Here is a 22698-nt window from a genome sequence, read left to right on the forward strand (position 1 = left end):
GTGACTCCAGTAAATTGCACATTAGACAGCTTAAAGTTGTTCCATAGCTCATTAATGCTCTGTTCTTTTTCTTCAGTCTTTTTTCTTTCTGTTTCATTTGGATAGTTTCTATTGAGGTCTTCAAGTTCAATAATCTTTTCTACTGCAATGTGTAATCTGCTGTTAATCTAATTCTGTATATTTTTCATCCCAGACATTGTTTTTTTTTTATATCTAGGTTTGATTTAGGTCTTTTTAACACCTTTCATGTTATTTTTTATTTAACTTTTTGAAATATGGAATACAGTTATAATAACTTTTAATGACTTCGCTAATTCTAACATTTCTGTCAGTTCTTGGTCAGTTTTTGATTGATTTTTCTTCTCATCACGGACTGTATTTTCTTGCTTTTTTGCATGCTTGTTTATTTTTTATTGGGTACCAGATATTGTAAATTTTACCTTGTTGGGTGCTGCATATTTTTATATTACTAGAAATATGCTTGAGCTCTATTCTGGGATGCACTGGAATTACTTGAAACAGATTGATCCTTCCCGGCTTTTCTGTTTAGATTTGTTAGGCAGGACGGAAGCACTGCACAGTCTAGGGCTAATTATTTCCCATTATGTAGGCAAGACCCTTCTGAGTACTCTGCCCAGTGCCCTGTGAATCATGAGGTTTTCCAGTTTGACTGGTGAAACAGGCACTACTCCTGGTCATGTGTGAGTGACAGGCACTGTTCTTTTAAATCCTTTCAGCTGGGGTTCTTTCTCTGGCCTAGGGTAATTTCCTCACAGGCATGCCATGTACTGATCAGTCCTTTGCTGAATACTTGAGGGAGACCCTCTGCAGCTCTCTGAAGACCTCTCTCTGTGTGGCTCTCTCAGGTACTCTATCCTGTGAACTCTAGCCAGACTCTCAGCTCTGTCACCGCCACTAAGGGAGTTCACCAGGCTCTGCCTGTATTCATTCTCCCTGCACCATGGCCTGGAAGCTCTCTCAAGACAGTGAGCCTGGAACATCAGAGGGCTCACCCTATTTGTTTCCTGTCTCCCAGGAATCACAGGCCTCCATTGCCTGATATTCAGTGTCTTGAAAATCACCATTGTTTTATGTATTTTATCCATTTTGGGGAGTGGGGCATCCAGGCAGGGTAAAAATCCATTCTTGGCCAGAAATAGAAGGCCACTGACATTTTAAAAATCCTAGATTTTCATGACCAATTATAATTTGTAGCCCAATTTCAATTCTAATTTTTCAAGAATCTAAGAATCTAAGAATTCTAATTTTTCAAGAATCTAAGAACTCTAATTTTTCAAGAATCGTGTTTCTTGACATAGGCACATCAGTTCTAAATATATGTTCAAAAGTATACAGAATCTGACATGCAGCAGTGCAAATCTTTTTACATCATTTATCAGTTTTTATGTAAAACATACTATCATTTGCTTAATAGTAGCAGTTTAATTCAGGGTTTCTTGGTTAAACTGATATCCTTTGAAATACACTGGTTTACTTTTTCGTTTTCAGTGAGGTATAAATTTTACCAAAATTGTCCATTGCCCTTGGTCCAAACAGCAAAATGCTTTAGTCATATCACTTAAGTGGGACATGACTGATGATGGAATAGAATTTATATGCAAAGCCGTCACATAGTATCACTTTGAGGTTTAGAGAAATCATTTAATACCAGTCCAGCCTTTTAGTCCTTGAGCGCGGGTCAATTTTTCTGGAATTCTCTGTCATCTCTAAAGTTGTCAGCATAGTTTCTCACTTTAAAAAAGTGCCTGAAACTTTAAATGGTGTCTAGATGCAGTTTAACTCACAATTCATCTGTATTCTTTAATAGAAAATAAATATCACTTTGTAAGACCCAGTTACATCTTAAAGCACAAATGTACATATAAAAATTGACAAAAATAGGGGTTCCTAGGTGGCGCGGTGGTTAAGAATCTGCCTGCCAATGCAGAGGTCGTGGGTTCGATCCCAGCTCCAGGAAGATCCCACATGCCGCGGAGCAACTAAGCCCGTGTGTCAAAAAAAAAAAAAAATTGGCAAAAACAAAAATAGCTAAAACTTAGAGTGCATTCTCTGTGTTCATATTTCTTTAAACATTACATATTTTTAAAACTCATTGAATCTTTTTTTAAGAACTTTTATTGAGATACAGTTAACAGACAATAAACTGCATATATTTAGAGTGTACAATTTGGTATCTCAATCTCCCAGTTCATCCCCCCCCAACCGTCCCCACTTTCCCCACTTGGTGTCCGTATGTAAAACTCATTGAATCTTTATAACAAGCCCAAGACGGTAGATATAGTTATTATCTTCCTTTTACAAATGAGGAAATTGAAGCACTGAGAGGTTTAGTAACTTGCCCAAGGTCACACAGCTAGTAATTGATGAAGTTGGGATTCAAATTCAGGCAGTCTGGGTCCAGAGGCCATTCTTTTAACCATGACACCAGACCGCCTCAGGAAACACTTTGCTCTCAGCTCTACTACCACTCTTCAGTTTCTGTGAGTTTCAGTTTGTATTCATGTAAGTACAAATAGATTTCTGGGTGAAGACATTCAGTAAACGTTTATTGAACTTATATTGTATATCAGACACTGTGCCAAGTAAGCTCTTGGGGGTCTAAAGTCCACATACAGTGCCTACCTTTAAGAAGGCCACATCTGGTGGAAGTTTCTAGTTTTAGCATAAGTATTACCATCTTCACATTTATATACACATTGCATGTTTGGAAAAGGGAGGGGTACCAGTGTGCCCAACAAATTAAACACAGAAAAATCTGTTTTATTTGCTGCCCAGTTCAGGGACATTATTTGATGTTTTTCTAATTCACATCAGTTTCCGTTTTGGGAACACCACAAAGATTTTGAAGTCAAGTACTGTTCTTACAAGGAATTCTATATCTTTGATATCTTTTTTATATTTTAGGCCCTTGTCCAAGGTCATATAACTAACAAATGTCTCTGCTCTGTTGAACTGGTCTTCAGAAATTAAGATAATTTGAGAGAGCTCCCCTCACCCCTTCTTGAAAACTAGCTGTGTTAGTGTTGGTGTTAGTGTTCATTTATTATATCTTAATCTACAGGATTAGGGTATAAACTAGATGTATCCATTTGGTTAAATCTACATATGTTCATTATATCAAGATTATTGTGTTCAAGTTTTACCATCTTATATTTTGCTTTCTATTTGTTTCATTTTTTATATGCTTTTTCTCCTTGCCTTTAAATTTTTTTCTTATTCTGTTTTATTTTCCCCACTACTGACTGCAAGATCGCATCTCAAGTGAGCTGGCTAGTAACAGGGTTAACATTGGAAATAGCAACCTATGGTCTAAGGTGGGGTTGGGGGTGGGATTTGGCTTTCCTAAAAGGAATCAGATTGGCAAGTGATGGGGGAGAGGAGGCAGGGAGCTGATGGAGGTCATGGCTGACGGATTCTAAAAATATTTTTTTTAACAAGTGTGAAACAGGGATGTCTGATGGGAACTGGGGGAAAGGGAAGTAGGGGTGTGAGATGAATGAGGGCTTAAAATAGAACCTGAAAGGACTAGGTAAGGGAACTGAACTAAAGGCAAGTAAAAGGACTTATGGGTGACAGTGACGGTCCAGCTGAGAATGTAGACCAGGAATTATGCAGGACCTGCGTATAGGAGCAGACAAGTCAGACTATAGCATTGGTACAGGTTTGGGATTTTGATGGACAGTTGCTGCAGAAGGATGAAGGTGCATGGATATGGAAGATACTGGTGAGGACGGTTCAAATGTTGAGCCATCTGGAGTCCAGGATGGGTAGGTAAGGAAGATAGATCAATAGGAGGCAAGTAAACCAAGAGAAAATGGAGGGTGGGCTCAAGAGACTGTGGTCTTCATGAGGTTGAAGAACAGGTATAGTGGGAATAAGCTATAATTCAAAAGTAGGGATTCTTGAATTTAAGATTTCAGAGGGGGGCAGTTCTGGTTGGTCAAGTCCATGAGTGAAAAATAAAGGGAAATGTACAGTATTAGCAGTTTCATTTTGTTATGGTACTATCTTTGTTTCCTCAATGATGCTCTTGCTTCCTTGGCTTTTACTATTATTTGGTCTCATTATTGTGCCAATGTGCTTGTCTCATCACAGAGCTCTGCTGCCTCTCCACAAACATCAATTTTCTAATAAATCTGGTTTTGCTTTCATTTCCAGTATGCCTGTGCCATCCTTGGTCTTTAATTGCCAGGCAATTGGTGACACCTATTTTATCCAGAAGCTGCTGATTTTTGGCCAGTTCTTCAGCCATAATGACACATATGGGAATTCATTTCCACAATGCTTTCGATTGCTCTGTTCAATATTTTATAATTGCTTTGGCCATGATCCTGCCTTGACAAAGCCAGTAGAGCGCTGGGTCTAGAATCTGATTGCCTGGGCTTGAATCCCAGCAACTGCAATTACTTGTTGTTTATTCTTGGGCAAGTTAACCTAACCTCTCCTGAGTCCTCATCTATAAAATGTGGGTGATAAATAGTACCTCATTCTTGGGGTTGTTGTGAGGATTAAATTAGTTAACATATGTAAAGTACTTGTTGCCTGGCATGTAATAAACTCACAATAAATGGAACTATTGGGGTGATGGTGACAGTGATGATGCTTAGCAGTAGTGGTGGCATATGTAACACAATGTGCCAAATACAGTATTAGGTGCTGGCCCAGATACATAGAAGAATATTGAATATTCTCGTGGAGAGTATATATTCTCCTTGGGGATGAGAATTAAGAATATTTCCTCAAGACTACCCAGGAAAGAACCTTTGAAAGAGGCTTAGCATCTTGTAGTTCAATAAAGACCAAGAAATAGTGAAGTCAAGAAGATGTTGAAATTTCCAGAACATGTATAGTTTTGCTGTGTTGTTTATACTCTCTATTGTCTTGTCGGTAATTAGTTTAAAAAAGTGAAAAGTGCCTGTTGTGTAGTTTCAAGGGAGAGCAGAGAAGGTAAGTATGATCCTCATTTCCTTTCTCGTGCTCTGTCCATCCTGGGCTCTTGGACTGTCATGACTACCAAATCTATATTTTCAGATGCAGTCTCTCTTCCTGAGGTCCAGCTTTATGCCTCCAACTACTTCCAGAACCTAATTATCTGGATATCCAGTATGCAGCACAAACTCAACATGACTAAAATGAAACTTCTTGCCTTATTTCCATACCTGTTTCTTTTCTTACAGGCCTTATGACTGTTGGTACTGTTACTAGCCGGTCAGTTGTTTAACCTTGACATGTGCGGTAGGCATCTTTGCCTTCACCTTCTTTCTCCTTTCCAGTCACTCCATTCTGTCAGTTCTACTTCTCAAACCTATTCTGTGTCCTTTTGTCTTCCTGTTCTGGTTTAGGTCTGCCTAGCAGCAGATTGAGTGAGTACGTGTACTCCAAACATGTGTTCCAAATATTGTGATGGGACCTTTGACACACATTATTTAATTATTTTCTTGACAACTTTGAGAGGTATGTCATTTTGTAGATGAGAAACCAGAGGATGACAGAAATACAATGACTTTGCCCAGTTGGTTAAAAGCATAGTTAAGTAAACCTAGGTTGTCTTTTTGTCTGGATTATTACAATAATCCCTGCGTCTCCTTTGAATTGTTTTCTTTTTTTGAAATTTAAAAGTAAGACATGCAAAAAAAAAAAAAAAGTAAGACATGTCTGTAAAAAAAAATCAGAACTATATAAAGTAAAAGTTGCCCCCTTCCAGTTTTGCTTCCCAAGAGAAACCAGTGATAATGGGTTTTGTTCTAGACCTTTTTCTTTGCATACACAAATGTATTTCTCCACAACTAGAGAAGCCCATGTGCAGCAATGAAGACCCAATGCAGCCAATAAATAAATAAACAAATAAATAAATTTAAAAAAATTGAACAAATGTATAGATAAATACTTTACCAAACAGATCATTCAAGTGTAGTCCTGAAATGACTTTATTTTTTCACTTAGGAACATATTTTCATACAGATATATCTTTATTATTTTTTGGCTGCGTCAGGTCTTAATTGCAGCATGCTGGATCTTCATTGTGGCATGCAGGATCTTTTCCTTGCCGTTTGTGGGCTCTTCATTGCAGTGCATGGGCTTCTCTCTAGCTGTGGCTCATGGGCTCCAGAGCACATGGACTCTGTAGTTTGCGGCACACGGGCTCTCTAGTTGCAGCATGTGGACTTAGTTTTCCCACAGCATGTGGGATCTTACTTCCCTGACCAGGGATTGAACCGCCGTCCCCTGCATTGCAAGGCAGATTCTATACCACTGGACCACCAGGGAAGTCTCTACCACATTTTTTAAATGGATACATAGTATGCCATCATATGGAAGTATTGTTTTGTTTAATGATTTCTCTGTTAAAGAACTCGCTTTTGCTCTTACAGATAATATTGCAGTTAACTTTTTTTGTATGTATACTTTGCATACACATTTATGTGAATATTTCTATTAGGTAGATTCTTAGATGTGATATTGCTTGCCTAAGGAGTATGCATATTTTACGATGTGTTACTAATTGTACTTCAGTTTGTCTTTTGAATCAGTCTTCTATACTATAGCTAGTGCGATCTTTGTAAAACAAATTTGAGTATGTGATTTCCCAAAATCAAAAACAAAGCAATAGCAAAGATGTTTGATGGATTTCTGGTGTCTGTGTAATCAACTTTAAAATTCTTAATTTTTAAGAGTATTTGAGAGCTACATAATCTGGTTCCAACCTATATTTGCTACCATTCTCCCCAACCAACAGATATATATTCTGTTCTATAAGGCAGGGGTCCCCAGACTTTTTGGCAACAGGGACTGGTTTCGTGGAAGACAATTTTTCCACGGATGGTGGGGTTAGGGGGAGGTGGTTCAGGCAGTAATGGGAGCAGTGGGGAGCGGCAGATGACGCTTTGCTCACTCACCCACCGCTCACCTCCTGCTGTGTGGCCCAGTTCCTAACAGGCCGCGGTGGACCAGTACAGGTCTGCGGCCCAGGGGTTGGGGACCCCTGTTATAAGGTAAGATCCACCTGTTCTGTTAAAACTTTCCACATGTATAGTTCTCTCTCTTCCCTCTCTAGGCAAAATAGAATTAGTTACTCCCGTCTCTAAGTTCCCATAACAATTTATTATCCCTCTAATAGCGCTTAGTACACTGTACTGTATTTGTGTGTATCTGTCTCCCCTACTACTCGGTGACCTTCTTAAGGACAAGAACTATGCCTTACTCATCTCTGTATCCCCAGCAGTTTGCACAATGCCTGTCAGAGTGGGTTCTCGACAAATGTGCGTGAAATAGATGAAGATATTCTTGAGGTAGTGTTAGCAATAAGGACTTGGGGAGATAGAGTAGGTGATGGCAGTTTTGAAGTGTAGCAGAAAGCTTACTGCATCCTGGGAACATGGATGCTGGTCAGGGAAGGGGAAATGCGCTTCAAGTGGCAAAGGTCCCTGTGTGGTTTTCTTGACTACAGAGACCAGCTGTCTGATTATTTGGCTTGATAGACTTGTGACTGGAGAACATTAAAAGTATTGAAAATTGGATGATTGAGGATACATTTGATGGAGGGGGAATTTGCCTCAGCTGTTCTGTGCTCTTTTTAGACTAAGATGCTTATGTTGAAAGACCCAACCCTTTGCCAGAGTCATGAATAAGTTTCTCTTCTTGAAAAAATCAAAGCCTCTTCATTTTCAGAGTAGGATTCAGCTGGGAGTAAGAATAGTAAATTGGTCACATACTTCTCTGTTGTCTCTTTAGCCTGGCTCAAGTCTACCAAAAGGCTCTAGGGCTGTGGGTCTCTTCTGGAGTAAATTATCTGTGCGAAATTAGTTCTTATTTTATTTCAGGCAACTCTGGGGTAGCCCTCCTGGCCTGGTAGCTTTGAAGAAAGAAGAGTAGAAGGAAAAACTAGAATAAGTCATGTCGGAGATACTTGACCTCTCTTTTTTGTCTGAGGTGGAAAGGGATTTGATCCTGAATGTTCTACAACGAGATGAGGAGCTCCGAAAAGCAGATGAGAAAAGGATTAGGTAAGAGTCCCCTAAAAATCATGGGTTCCCAGGCCTTTAACTGATGATACCTGGACTTTTCCTTATACTTCTCATCTGACTTTCAGAGGAACTTGTGTATGAGGTTGACAACTCCTCATTGGATCGGGTTGGGCTTTGAGGTTCCTGCTTTCACAGAACCAAATAGTCTTATTGTCTCTACCACTCAACCCCTCTCCACCCAGCCTATGCAGATTTCAAATCACTTGTGTTTCTCTTTTGGGTCTTGGCAGGCGACTGAAGAATGAGTTACTGGAGATAAAAAGGAAAGGGGCCAAAAGGGGCAGCCAACACTATAGCGATCGGACCTGTGCCCGGTGCCAGGAGAGCCTGGGCCGTTTGACTCCCAAGACCAACACTTGTCGGGGTTGTAATCACCTGGTGTGTCGGGACTGCTGCATCCAGGAAAGCAATGGTACCTGGAGGTGCAAGGTGTGCGCCAAGGAAATGTGAGTGTTACTTATGGCTGAGTAGAGAGAAGAAATGGGGCCTCAGTTGTGGTTAGAATTTCTCCCCTCATCCTTTGTTGGTTGAATGTCAAGGGCCATTTTTTTTAATCCCTCTGTCATTTTCTTTTATTCTTTCCCAGAGAGCTGAAGAAGGCAACTGGAGACTGGTTTTATGACCAGAAAGTGAATCGCTTTGCTTACCGCACAGGCAGTGAGATAATCAGGATGTCCCTGCGCCGCAAACCTGCAGGTACTGGACGTGTTGGGAAATGGTTCCTTGAGCTGCTTGACCTCAGTGATAGACCCTCTGGTGTGGAATCTTAGTGTATTCTTACTGGTGCTGTCTTCACTCCATGGGCTTAGCCTGTTTGTGGGGACCATGAAGATTGTGTTGCCATCCTTTCTGCAAACGTGCAGTGTTTCCCTTCCCGCCTCATCACCACTCCCCCGCCATGCTTTTGTTTGTCTTGAAGTGAATAAAAGAGAGACAGTGGGACAGTCCCTCCTTCATCAGTCCCAGATGGGCGATATCTGGCCAGGAAGAAAGATCATTCAGGAGCAACAGAAGGAGCCCAGGTAAGAACCAAGCAATCATTTAAAGAAATGCTACACATTCCTTTAATTCTTTTATTTTTTTACTTCTATCTATAAAATAATAGATGTTCATTATAGGAAAATTTGGAAAGTACAGAAAAGAATAAAGAAGGAAGGAAAAGAAACATTCCTATTCCTGCAACCCACATGTAAACATTTAACATTTTGGTATATTTACTTTGTTCTTTATAATTTGAAGACAAATACAAATAACACATACTCATTATTAAGCATTTAACCAGTATAGGAAACAATAAAGAAATCAACAAATCACACAAATTCTTACTGCCCCAGTATTCATATTGTGTGAAAATTATTTCAGATACCTTTTGTGCATATGTGTAGATAGAGGGATGGGTGGATGGATAGAGTGAAAAACCTTTATAATATTGGATAATATATATTAAATTAAAAGATTTGTTTAATTTTACTTGAATTTAACAGAATAAAACACTGAAATAAAATATAGGAATTGCTAATCTTCAGACGAATGTTTCTTTATCGTAAAAGATATTAGTCATTAATATCCCTCTAAGCTTAAGAAAAACTATTATGAAAACCATTGATCAGTTAGTCATTTTTTTGTAGTGTCTTTTTGGTAACAGCCTTATCGAGCTATAATTCCCAGACCATATAATTCACCCATTAATAATAGTGTACAATGCAATGGTTTTTAGTATATACACAGAATGGTGCCACCATCACAGTTGATTTTAGAACTTTTTGTCACCTTAAAAAGAAATCTTGTCCCCTTTAGCTATCAGTGACCCCCCCAACCTCCATATCTTTCCCCCTCCCTAAACAGTCACTGATCTACTTTTAATTTCTATATATTTGCCTATTTTGGACATTTTATTTAAATAGAATCATGCAGTATATGGTCCTTTGTGACTGTCTTATCTCACTTAGCACAATGCTTTCAAGGTTCATCCATTTTGAAGCATGTATCAATATTTCATTTCTTTTTATTGGCAAATAATATTCCATTATAGGTATATACCCCTATTTGTTTATTCATTCATCTGTTGCTGGACATTTGGGTTGTTTACACTTTTTGGACTAATGCTGTTATGAGCATTTACAATGAGTTTTTGTGTGGACATATGTTTTCATTTCTCTTAGAAAGATACCTAGGAGTGAATTTGCTGGGTCAAATGGTCATTTAGTCATTTTTAAATCTACCTTTTTCAATATTAAACATTATCAGTGGACTCTACTATGAAGAAGGACGAGGAGATTAGCTTTCTTACACTTCCTCCTAATGCTTTTGCCTACACCCACTTTTTATTAATCAGAATATTTTTACTTTTTTAGGACTTACAACATTTATATTCTGTTATGCAACCATAAATCATCTGCTTGTTTTATCTGTTTGTCTAGTTTTAGTTCGTATTTAAAAGGATTGTATGCTTACAACCAGGCTTTGGCCCATGGCTCATCTATATTTCTGAATCCTTTACTTTGACTTATTTCTTGATTGTCAGGATTTTATCATTGAGAAGTTCCTTCAAGAAGAGGTTGTGGGTGCTATATTTATTTCACTGTTTCATGTTAAGAATGTCTGCCTAGTCCCTTTATGAATTTGAATGACGTCTTGGCTGGATATTATATTCTTGGGTTATACTTTCTTTCCCTCAGAATATTGTAGACATTACTCCATTGTCTTCTACCGCTGAATGTAACTGTGAAGTCTGAGGCCAGCTAGTCTTTTGTTTCTCTCTCTTGTAGGTAACTTACTGTGTGTGCGTGTGTGTGTGTGTGTGTGTGTGTGTGTGTGTGTGTGTGTATGAATATGCCTGAAAAGTTCCTTTTATTTTTCTTGAATTTTAGTAACTTAACAAGGATAGATCTCAATGGTGATCATCCTGTTTCATTTTCCCCTAATACACAGTGTACCCTTGATAAATTCTTTCTTCATTGCTGGAAAATTTTTCTGTATTGTATCCTGTGAACTCTTTCTATTTCACTAGTTAAGTTCTCCACTTCAGGGACATTGGATTTCTTTATCTTCCATTTCTGTCCTTTTACTATCAAATGCAAAAGAAAAGGAGAAAGGTAAAAGCAATTAACTGTAAAAGCCCAACCCTTTCTTCTGTGCTATTACTTTGATTTTCAGCCATTTTCTTTCTTCCACATCCTCCTTTCTTCCCTCCCCCGCCCTTTCCTTTTTGCTGTATATAATTTACTTATTTGAATGAATGATCTTGTTTAGGTTTTAATTTATTCTTTGCTCTCAGTGTTCCTTTTTCTCTGATTTTGTTGTTTCATCATCTTGTATATGAGCTCTTGTGCCTTATCAAATCTATATTCTTATTAAGTTCCTGTGTATGTCTAAAACATTCACAAAAAAGCTACTTATTTTCCTATGGTTATATTCTTCCCCAGAATGGGTTCTTTGTTCATCACGTAAGTTGTTTTTGTTTTTCCCCACCCCGTGGCATATTTATATATTTTCTAGACCACTTCTTTTCATTCTACTCATATTTAACATGGGCAGTTCTGCTTATATTTTTTGTTTGCTCTGATATAGTGTGTGAATTCTTCTTGACAGCGTTTTCACCTCAACTTGACAGAACTTATCTCTTGTCCACACTCAGTTACACTTTAGTTTAAGGATAGAAGTTACTTTCCACAAAAAACCTGTACTCCAAAAACTATAAGACGCTGATGAAAGAAATTAAAGACCACACAAACAGATGGAAAGATATACCATTTTCTTGGATTGGAAGAATCGATATTTTTAAAATGACCATACTACCCAAGGCAATCTACGGATTCAATGCAATCCCTATCAAATTACCAATGGCATTTTTCATAGAACTGGAACAAGAAATTTTAAAATTTGTATGGAAACAAAAAAGACCCTGAATAGCCAAAACAATCTTGAGAAAGAGGAATGGAATTGGAGGAATCAAGCTCCCTGACTTTAGACTACTACAAAGCTACAGTAATCAAAATAGTATGGTACTGGCACAAAAACAGACACATAGATCAATGGAACAGGATAGAAAGCCCAGAATAAACCCACACACTTATGGTCGGCTAATCTATGACAAAAGAGGCAAGAATATGCAATGGAGAAAAGACACTCTCTTCAATAAGTGGTGCTAGGAAAACTGGACAGTTACACGTAAAAGAGTGAAATTAGAACATTCTCTAACACCATATACAAAAATAAACTCAAAATGGATTAAAGGCTTAAATATAAGACTGGATACTATAAACCTGCCTAAGGAGGCAAAAGATCTGTATGCAGAAAACTTTAAGACATTGATGAAAGAAATCAAAGACGACACAAACAGATGGAGGGACATACCATGTTCCTGGATTGGAAGAATCAACATCGTGAAAATGGCTGTACTACCCAAAGCAATGTACAGATTCAACGCAATCCCGATCAAATTACCAATGGCATTTTTCACAGAACTAGAGCAAGAAATCTTACGATTTGTATGGAAACGCAAAAGACCCCGAATAGCCAAAGCAATCTTGAGAAGGAAAACTGGAGTTGGTGGAATGAGGCTTCCTGACTTCAAACTCTACTACAAGGCCATAGTGATCAAGACAGTATGGTACTGGCACAAAAATAGAAAGGAAGATCAATGGAATAGAATAGAGAACTCAGAAGTAAGCCCAAACACATATGGGCACCTTATCTTTGACAAAGGAGGCACGAATATACAATGGAAAAAAGACAGCCTCTTCAATAAGTGGTGCTGGGAAAATTGGACAGCTACATGTAAAAGAATGAAATTAGAACACTTCCTAACACCATACACAAAAATAAACTCAAAATGGATTGAAGACCTACATGTAAGGCCAGACACTATCAAACTCCTAGAGGAAAACATAGGTAGAACACTCTATGACATCCATCAAAGCAAGATCCTTTTTCACCCACCTCCTAGAATCATGGAAATCAAATCAAGAATAAACAAATGGGACCTCATGAAACTTAAAAGCTTTTGCACAGCGAAAGAAACCATAAACAAGACTAAAAGGCAACCCTCAGAATGGGAAAAAATAATTGCCTATGAAACAACGGACAAAGGATTAACCTCCAAAATATACAAGCAGCTTATGTGGCTTAATACCAAAAAAGCAAATAACCCAATCCACAAATGGGCAGAAGACCTCAATATACATTTCTCCAAAGAAGACATACAGATGGCCAACAAACACATGAAAAGATGCTCAACATCACTCATCATCAGAGAAATGCAAGTCAAAGCCACAATGAGGTATCACCTCACACCAGTCAGAATGGCCATCATCACAAAATCTGGAAACAACAAATGTTGGAGAAGTTGTGGAGAAAAGGGAACTCTCTTGCACTGTTGGTGGGACTGTAAGTTGGTACAGCCACTATGGAAAACAATTTGGAGGTTCCTTAAAAAACTACAAATAGAACTACCATATGATCCAGTAATCCCACTACTGGGCATATACCCAAAGAAAACCATAATCCCAAAAGAAACTTGTACCATAATGTTTATTGCAGCACTATTTACAATAGCCAGGACATGGAAGCACCCTAAATGCCCATCAACAAATGAATGGATACAGAAGATGTGGCATATATATACAATGGAATATTACTCAGCTATAAAAAGGGATGAGATGGAGCTATATGTAATGAGGTGGATAGAACTACAGTCTGTCATACAGAGTGAAGTAAATCAGAAAGAGAAAGACAAATATTGTATGCTAACTCACATATACGGAATCTAAAAATGGTACTGATGAACTCAGTGACAAGAACAAGGAAGCAGATATAGAGAATGGACTGGAGAACTCGAGGTTTGGGAGGGGGTGGGAGGTGAGGGGGAAGCTGAGACGAAGCGAGAGAGTAGCACAGACATATATATACTACCAACTGTAAAATAGATAGTCAGTGGGAAGTTGTTGTATAACAAAGGGAGTCCAACTTGAGGATGGAAGATGCCTTAGAGGACTGGGGCGGAGAGGGTGGGGGGGACTCGAGGTGGGGGAGTCAAGGAAGGGAGGGAATATGGGGATATGTGTATAAAAACAGATGATTGAACTTGGTGTACCCCCCAAAAAATAATAAATTAATAAAATTAAAATTAAATTAAAAAAAAAAGACTGGATACTATAAAACTCCTAAAGGAAAACATAAGCAGAACACTCTTTAACATAAATCGTCACAATATTTTTTTGGACCTGTCTCCTAGAGTAATGGAAATAAAAGCAAAAATAAACAGATGGGATCTAATTAAACTTAAAAGCTTTTGCACAGCAAAGGAAATCATAAACAAAATGAAAAACTAACCTATGGAATGGGAGAAAATATGATGTGACTGACAAGGGCTTAATTTCCAAAATATATGAACAATTCATACAGCTCAATAGCCAAAAAACAAACAACCCAAACAAAAAATAGGCAGAAGACCTTAATAGATATTTCTCCAAAGAAAACATACAGATGGCCAATGGGCACGTGAAAAGATGCTCAGCATTGCTAATTACTAGAGAAATGCAAATCAAAACTGTAATAAGGTACCACCTCACTCTGGTCAGGATGGCCATCATCAAAAAGTCCACAACTGATAAATGCTGGAGAGGGTGTGCATCAAAGAGAACCTTCCTGTGCTGTTGATGGAAATGTAAATTGGTGCAGCCACTATGCAAAATAGTATGGAGGTTCCTTAAAAAACTAAAAATGAAGTTGCCATATGATCCAGCAGTCCCATTCCTGGGCATATATCTGGAAAAGACAAAAACTCTAATTTGAATAGACACATGCACCCCAGTGTTCATAGCAGCACTATTCACAATAGCCAAGACATGGAAGCAACCTAAGTGTCCATCAATAGATAAATGGACAAAGAAGAGGTGGTACATTTATAGAATGGAATACTACTCAGCCATAAAAAGAATGAAATAATGCAATTTGCAGCAACATGGATGGACTTAGAGATTATCATACTAAGTGAAGTAAGTCAGACAAAGACAAATACCATGATATCACTTATATGTGGAATCTAAAATATGATACAAGTAAACTTATTTACAAAAGAGAAATAGACTCACAGACATAGAAAACAAATTTATGGTTACCAGAGGGGAAAAGGGTGGGGAGGGATAAACTGGGAATTTGGGATTAACAGATATACACTACTATATATAAAATAGATAGATAATAAGGACCTACTGTATAGCACAAGGAACTATATTCAATATCTTGTAATAACCCATAATGGAAAAAAACTGAAAAAGAATACACACACGCAAATGTGCGCACGTGTGCATAACTGAATCACTTTGCTGTACACCTGAAACATTGTAAATCAACTGTACTTCAATAAAAAATAAATAAAAATAATAAAATACTTGGGGAAAAAAGAAGTTGCTTTCTATATACTTCTTTTTTGTAACACGAGGGGAGAGGCAAAAGACAACTTGGGAGTCCTGGGTTTCAGTCTCCTGAAATTCTCTTAAATGTCTGGGCTCACTCAGTCCAGCTCTGGATGCATCCTCTAGCTCATACCAGTTCCCTGAGAGATGACATCCCCCAGCAGGCTTGTCTGCCTCTGTTGGGGTACCTCAGTGATAGCTGGGGTCCAAATCTTGAGGATTTTTGTTTTCCTTATCTTACCCCAGGACTGTCTACTCACTCAATCTGTACATCTCCACATTGGAAGGAGTTTTGCTGAGCTAGATCTTTCTTCTGTTTTCTTAGCCATGACTTTTTTTTTTGAAAGCTGGAAAACCATTGTATTTTATTTATTTTTTAAGAACTTTTATTGAGATACAGTTAACAGATAATAAACTGCATATATTTAGAGTGTACAATTTGGTCTCCCAATCTCCCAATTCATTCCCCCCAACCCTCCCCGCTTTCCCCACTTGGTGTCCATATGTTTGTTCTCTACATCTGTGTCTCTATTTCTGCCTTGCAAACTAGTTGATTTGTACCATTTTTCTATATTCCACATATATGTGTTAATATACGATATTTGTTTTTCTCTTTCTGACTCACTTCACTCTGCATGACAGTCTCTAGGTCCATCCATGTCTCTACAAATGTCCCAGTTTCATTGCTTTTTACAGCGGAGTAATATTCCATTGTATATACGTACCACATCTTTTTCATCCATTCATCTGTTGATGGACATTTAGGTTGCTTCCATGAGCCATGACTTTTTAAACTTTATGACTTGAGGCTTTATTCCTTTCCTCATTTGGTTGCTGCTGGTGAATTTTTGACTTTTTATTTGTGTTTTTCCCCCCAACTTGCCCTCAGCCAAAGAGAAATGACTTTATCATGTTTTATATGATTGATGAAAAGCAATATAGAAATTATCATATGAATCCCCAGTAACCTCACTTCATCTGTCCCAGACAGTTCTTGTTAAGTCATTAATAATTTTGGTGTATGGACTACCCAACTGTCTAAATGTACAAATGTGGGTTGGATCCTTCAAATTTTAATTTTTCACAAAAGGATCATACTGTATACATGTTAAGTGAAAAAACATGAGACAATTTTCAAAACTCAAGAATGCAGATAATCAGATGGAAAGTGGGCAAAAGATTTGATCAGACATTTTACCAAAGACAATATACAAATGCCAAATAAACACATGAAAAGATGCTCAACTTCATTACTCATTAGGGAAATGCAAATTAAAATCATAATATGATGCTACTGTGTACCCACTAGAATGACTAAAATTATAAAGACTGACCATACCAGTTTTTTTAATTTAAATTTTTATTGAAGTATAGTCGGTTTACAATCTTGTGCTAACTTCTGCTGTACAGCAAAGTGATTCAGTTATGCACATGTATACATTCCTTTTAAATATTTTTTTCCATTATGGTTTGTCCCAGGAGATTGGATATAGTTTCCTGTGCTATACAGTAGGACCTTGTAGTTTATCCATTCTAAATGTAATAGTTTGCATATACTAACCCCAAACTCCCAGTCCATCCCTCTCCCTCCCCCATCCCCCTTGGCAACCACAAATCTGTTCTCTATGTCTGTGAGTATATTTCTGTTTTGTAGATAGGTTCATTTGTGCCATATTTTAGATTCCACATACAAGTGATATCATATGGTATTTGTCTTTCTCTGACTGACTTCACTTAGTAAGATAATTTCTAGTTGCATCTATGTTGCTGCACATGGCATTATTTCATTCATTTTCTAAAACTGATTAATCTATTTGCTGTGTTGGGTCTTCATTGCTGCGCACGGGGTTTCTCTAGTTGTGGAGAGCGGGGGCTACTCTTCATTGCAGTGCGTGGGCTTCCCATTGTGGTGGCTTCCCTTTGTTGTGGAGCACAGGCTCTAGGCACTCAGGCTTCATTAGTTGTGGCACATGGACTCAATAATTGTGCCTTGCGGGCTCTAGAGCACAGGCTCAGTAGTTGTGGCACACGGGCTTAGTTGCTCCGCAGCATGTGGAATCTTCCTGGACCAGGACTTGAACCAATGTCCCCTGCATTGGCAGGCAGATTCTTAACCATTGCACCACCTGGGAAGCCCTATTTCATTTTTTATGGCTGTGTAGTATTCCATTGTATATATGTACCACACCATCTTTATCCATTCATCTGTCAATGGACATTTAGGTTGTTTCCATGTCTTGGTTATTGTGAATAGTGCTGCTCTGAGCATAGGGGTGCATGTATTCTTTTGAATTATAGTTTTGTCTGGGTATATGCCCAGGAATGGGGTTGCTGGATCGTATGGTAACTCTATTTTTAGTTTTCTAAGGAACCTCCATACTGTTTTGCCTAGTAACTACACCAATTTACATTCTCACCAATAGTGTAGGAGGATTCCCTTTTCTTCACACCCTCTCCAGCATTTGTTATGTGTAGACTTTTTGATGATGGCCATTCTGATCAGTGTGAGGTGGTACCTCATTGTAGTTTTGATTTGCATTTCTCTAATAATTAGTGATGTTGAGCATCTTTTCATGTGCCTATTGGCCATCTGTATGTCTTCTTTGGAGAAATAGCTATTAAGGTCTTCTGCCCATTTTTTGATTGGGTTGTTTTATTTTTGTTGTTGAGTTGTATGAGGGGACTTCTCTGATGGTGCACTGGTTAAGAATCCACCTGCCAATGCAGGAGATACGGGTTTGATCCCTGGTCCAGGAAGATCTGACATGCTGCGGAGCAACTAAACCCGTGTGCCACAACTACTGAGACTGTGCTCTAGACCCTGCAAGCCACAACTACTGGGCCTGCGTGCTGCAGCTACTGAAGCCTGCATGCCTAGAACCCATGCTCCATAACAAGAGAAGCCACTGCAATGAGAAGCCTGCACACTGCAACAAAGAGTAGTCCCTGCTCACCACAACTAGAGAAAGCCTGTGTACAGCAGTGAAGACCCAATACAGCCAAAAATAAATAAAATAAATAAATAATAAAATAAATCTTAAAAAAAAATGATCCCTGAGTTGTATGAGCTGTTTGTATATCTTGGAGATTAAGCCCTTGTTAGTCACATCATTTGCAAATATTTTCTCCCAGTCTATAGGTTGTCTTTTTGTTTTGTTTATTGTTTCCTTTGCTGTGCAGAAGCTTGTAAGTTTGATTAGGTCCCATTTGTTTATATTTGTTTTTATTTCTATTGCCTTGGGTGACTGACCTAAGAAAACACTGGTACAATTTATATCAGAGAATATTTTGCCTATGCTCTCTTCTAGGAGTCTTATGGTGTCATGTCTCATGTTTAAGTCTTTAAGCCATTTTGAGTTTATTTTTGTGCTTGGTGTGAGGGTGTGTTCTAACTTCACTGATTTATATGCAGCTGTCCAACTTTCCCAGCACCACTTGCTAAAGAGACTGTCTTTTTACCATTTTATATTCTTGCCTCCTTTGTCAAAGATTGACTGTAGGTGTGTGGGTTTATTTCTGGGTGCTCTATTCTGTTCCATTGATCCATATGTCTTTTTTTGTACCAATACTACACTGTTTTGATTACTGTAGCTTTGTAGTGTTTTCTGAAGTCTGGGAGAGTTATGTCACCTGCTTTTTTTTTTCCCCCTTCAGAATTACTTTGGCAATTCTGGGTCTTTTATGGTTCCATACTAATTTGTTGATTATTCTAGTTCTGTGAAAAATGTCATGTGTAGTTTGATAGGGATAGCATTAAATCGGTAGATTGCTTTGGGTATTATTGCCATTTTAACAGTATTAATTCTTCCAATCCAAGAGCATGGGAAATCTTTCCATTTCTTTGAATCCTCTTTAATTTTCTTTATTAATGTTTCATAGTTCTGAGCATACACGTCTTTCATCTCCTTGGTCACGTTTTTTCCTAGGTATTGTATTTTATTATTTTTTTGGTGCAATTTTAAATGGTATTTTTTTTTACATTCCCTTTCTGACATTTCATTGTTAGTGTAAAGAAATGCAACCAATTTCTGGGTGTTAATCTTGTATCCTGCTACTCTGCTGAATTCATTTATTAAATCTAATAGTTTTTGTGTGGAGTCCTTAGGGTTTTCTGTATATAGTATCATGTCATCTGCATATAGTGACAGTTTTTCCTCTTCCCTTCCAATATGGATACCTTTTATTTCTTTTTCCTGTCTGATTGCTGTGACATGGACTTACAATACTATGTTGAGTAGAAGAGGTGAGAGTGGGCATCCGTAGCTTGTTCCAGATTTTAGCAGGAAGGCTTTCAGCTTTTCACCATTGAGTATTATATTGGCTATGCATTTGTCATAAATGGCTTTTATTATGTTGAGATATGTTCCCTCTATACCTGCTTTGGTCAGAGATTTCATTATGAATGGATGTTGAATTTTGTCAAATGCTTTTTCTGCATCTGCTGAAATGATCATGTGGTTTTTGAGTTTTCTTTTGTTTATGTGGTGTATTACATTGATTGATTTGCATATGTTGAACCATCCCTGTGAACTTGGGATGAATCCCACTGGTCATGGTGTATGTCTTTTTTAATGTGTTGTTGGATTCGGTTTGCTAATATTGTGTTGAGAATTTTTGCATTTATATTTAAAGGTATTGGCCTGTATTTTCCTTTTTTTGGTGGTATCTTTGTCTGGTTTTGGTATCAGGGTGATGGTGGCGTCATAGAATGTCTTTGGGAGTGTTCCCTCCTCTTCAATATTTTGGAGGGGTTTGAGGAGGATCAGTATAAGTTCTTCTTTGCATGTTTGCTAAAATTCGCCTGTGAAGCCATCTGGTTCTGGACTTTTGTTTGTAGGGAGTTTTTAAAAATTTCAGGTTCTATTTCATGTCTAGTGATTTGTCTGTTCAAATCATCTATTTCTTCTTGATTCAATTTTGGTGGACTGTGTGTTTCAGGAAAGTTGTCTGTTTCTTCTAGGTTGTCAAATTTGTTGGCATATAATTGTTCATAGTATTCTCTTATTTTGTTTATTTGGGTTCTCTCACTTTTCTTCTTGGTGGGCCTGACCAGTGGTTTGTCAATTTTGTTTACCCTTTCAAATAAGCAGCTCTTGGTTTTATTGATTTTTCTATTGTCTTTTATAAATCTCTATGTTATTTATTTCCTCCTTGATCTTTATTATTTCCTTCCTTCTGCTGACTTTAGGTTTTGTTTGCTTTTTTTTCTAATTCCTGTAGGTGATGCATTAGGTTGTTTAGAGATTTTTCTTGTTTTTTGAGGAAGACCTATATTGCTGTGACCTTCCCTCTAAGAACTGCTATTGCTGCATCCCATATATTTTGTGTGGTTGTGTTTTCATTTGTCATTTGTCTCAAAGTATTTTTTAATTTCCTTTTTTATTTCCTCATTGACACATTGATTTTTTAGTAGCCTGTAGTTTAGTCTCCATGTAATCATTTTTTTTGCTCATTTCTTTTCCTGTGATTGATTTCTAGTTTCATGCCAGTGAGGTCAGAGAAGATGATTGAAATAATTTCTGTACGCTTAAATTTGTTGAGGTTATTTTTGTGCTCTAGTATGTGGTCAGTCCTAGAGAATGTTCCATGTGCTCTTGAAAAGAATGTGTATTGTGTTTTTTTGGATATAATGTCCTAAAAATATCAATTAAATCTAACTCTTCTAGTGTATCATTTAGGATCTTTCTTGCCTCATTGATTTTCTGTCTAAAAGGTCTGTCCATTGATGTGAGTGGGGTGTTAAAGTCTACTATTATTGTATTTCCATCAATTTCTCCCTTAATGTCTGTAAGTATTTGTTTTACGTATTTGGGTGCTCATATATTAGATGCATATATGTTGATGAGTGTAAAATTCTCTTCTTGTATTAATCCTTTTACCATTATATAGTGTCCTTTTTTATATAAATTTATTTATTTATTTATTTATTTAATTGGCTGTGTTGGGTCTTCGTTGCTGCACATGGGCTTTCTCTAGTTGTGGCGAGCAGGGGCTACTCTTCACTGTGGTGCCCGGGCTTCTCATTGCAGTGGCCTCTGTTGTTGCAGAGCACGGGCTCTAGGCGCGTGGGCTTCAGTAGTTGCGGCACATGGACTCAATGGTTGTGGCTCACGAGCTCTAGAGCGCAGGCTCAATAGTTGTGGCACATGGGCTTAGTTGTTCCGTATCATGTGGTACCTTCCTGGGGCAGGGATCGAACCCGTGTCCCCTGCATTGGCAGGCAGATTCTTACCTACTGTGCCACCTAGGAAGTCCCTATAGTGTCCTTCTTTACCTTTCTTTATGGCCTTTCTTTTGAAGTCTATTTTGTCTGATATGAGTATTGCAACTCCAGCTTTCTTGTCATTTCCATTTGCATGAAATATATTTTTCCATCCCCTCACTTTCAGCCTATGTGTGTCCTTTGCCCTAAGGTGGGTCTCTTGTAGGCAGCATATTGCAGGCTCTTGTTTTTTTATCCAGTCTGCCACTCTCGGTCTTTTGATTGGATCATTCAGTCCGTTGACATTTAAGGTACTTATTGATACATATGTATTTATTGCCATTGTTTGTTCCTTTCTTTTTCTTTTTGTTTTTCCTTTTGTGGTTTCATAATTTCCTTTTATTTTATGCTTGTGTCCTCTTCTTTTTGGTTTTTGTGAATGTATTGTATGTTTTTGATTTGTGGTTGCCCTGTTTTTCAAGTATTTTAACACCTTCCTATATCTGCTTGCTTTTGATTGATAAACATATAAACACATTCTAAAAAAAAAGAATCTACATTTTCTTACTCTCCTACTCCACATTTTATGATTTTGATGTCCTTTTTTACATCTTCATGTTTATCCTTTTACTGTTCATGGTGGCTTTTTTTAGATCTTTATTGAAATATAATTGCTTTACACTCTTGTACCAGTTTTTGAGGTACACCAAAGTGAATCAGCTGTATTTATACTTATATCCCCATATCCCCTCCCTCCCGTGACTCCCTCCCACCATCCCTGTCCTGGCCCTCTAAAGCATCACCCATCATCGACTTGATCTCCCTTTGTTATACAGCAAATTCCCACTAGCTATCTCTTTTACATTTGGTAGTGTATATATGTCTGTGCTACTCTCTCACTTCATCTCAGCTTCCCCTTCGCCCCCCAACCCCCCACCCCAGCCCTGTGTCCTCAAGTCCATTCTCTACATCTGCATCTCCACTCTTGCCCTGTCGCTGGGTTCATCAGTACCATTTCTTTAGATTACATATA

The 22698-nt window shown here is 38.0% G+C and overlaps 1 protein-coding gene across 3 annotated transcripts in view; it reads left to right on the plus strand.

Annotated features, from left to right (window-relative positions):
- Positions 1 to 22698, plus strand: part of SYTL4 (synaptotagmin like 4) — a 65296-nt gene that overhangs the window by 9916 nt on the left and 32682 nt on the right. For 2 of the 3 annotated variants that reach the window (XM_057718124.1, XM_057718126.1), the window contains 4 exons: positions 7842 to 8024; positions 8276 to 8491; positions 8632 to 8741; positions 8965 to 9067. In XM_057718124.1, coding sequence (XP_057574107.1) covers positions 7915 to 8024; positions 8276 to 8491; positions 8632 to 8741; positions 8965 to 9067 — 539 coding nt within the window. In that variant the 5' untranslated portion in view covers positions 7842 to 7914. Of the gene's footprint in view, positions 1 to 7323; positions 8025 to 8275; positions 8492 to 8631; positions 8742 to 8964; positions 9068 to 22698 lie in introns of those variants that run through there. The other variant, XM_057718125.1, reaches the window with a different exon arrangement.

Source organism: Hippopotamus amphibius, chromosome X, assembly GCF_030028045.1.
Source record: "Hippopotamus amphibius kiboko isolate mHipAmp2 chromosome X, mHipAmp2.hap2, whole genome shotgun sequence".
In the NCBI taxonomy this organism is placed as follows: domain Eukaryota; kingdom Metazoa; phylum Chordata; class Mammalia; order Artiodactyla; family Hippopotamidae; genus Hippopotamus; species Hippopotamus amphibius.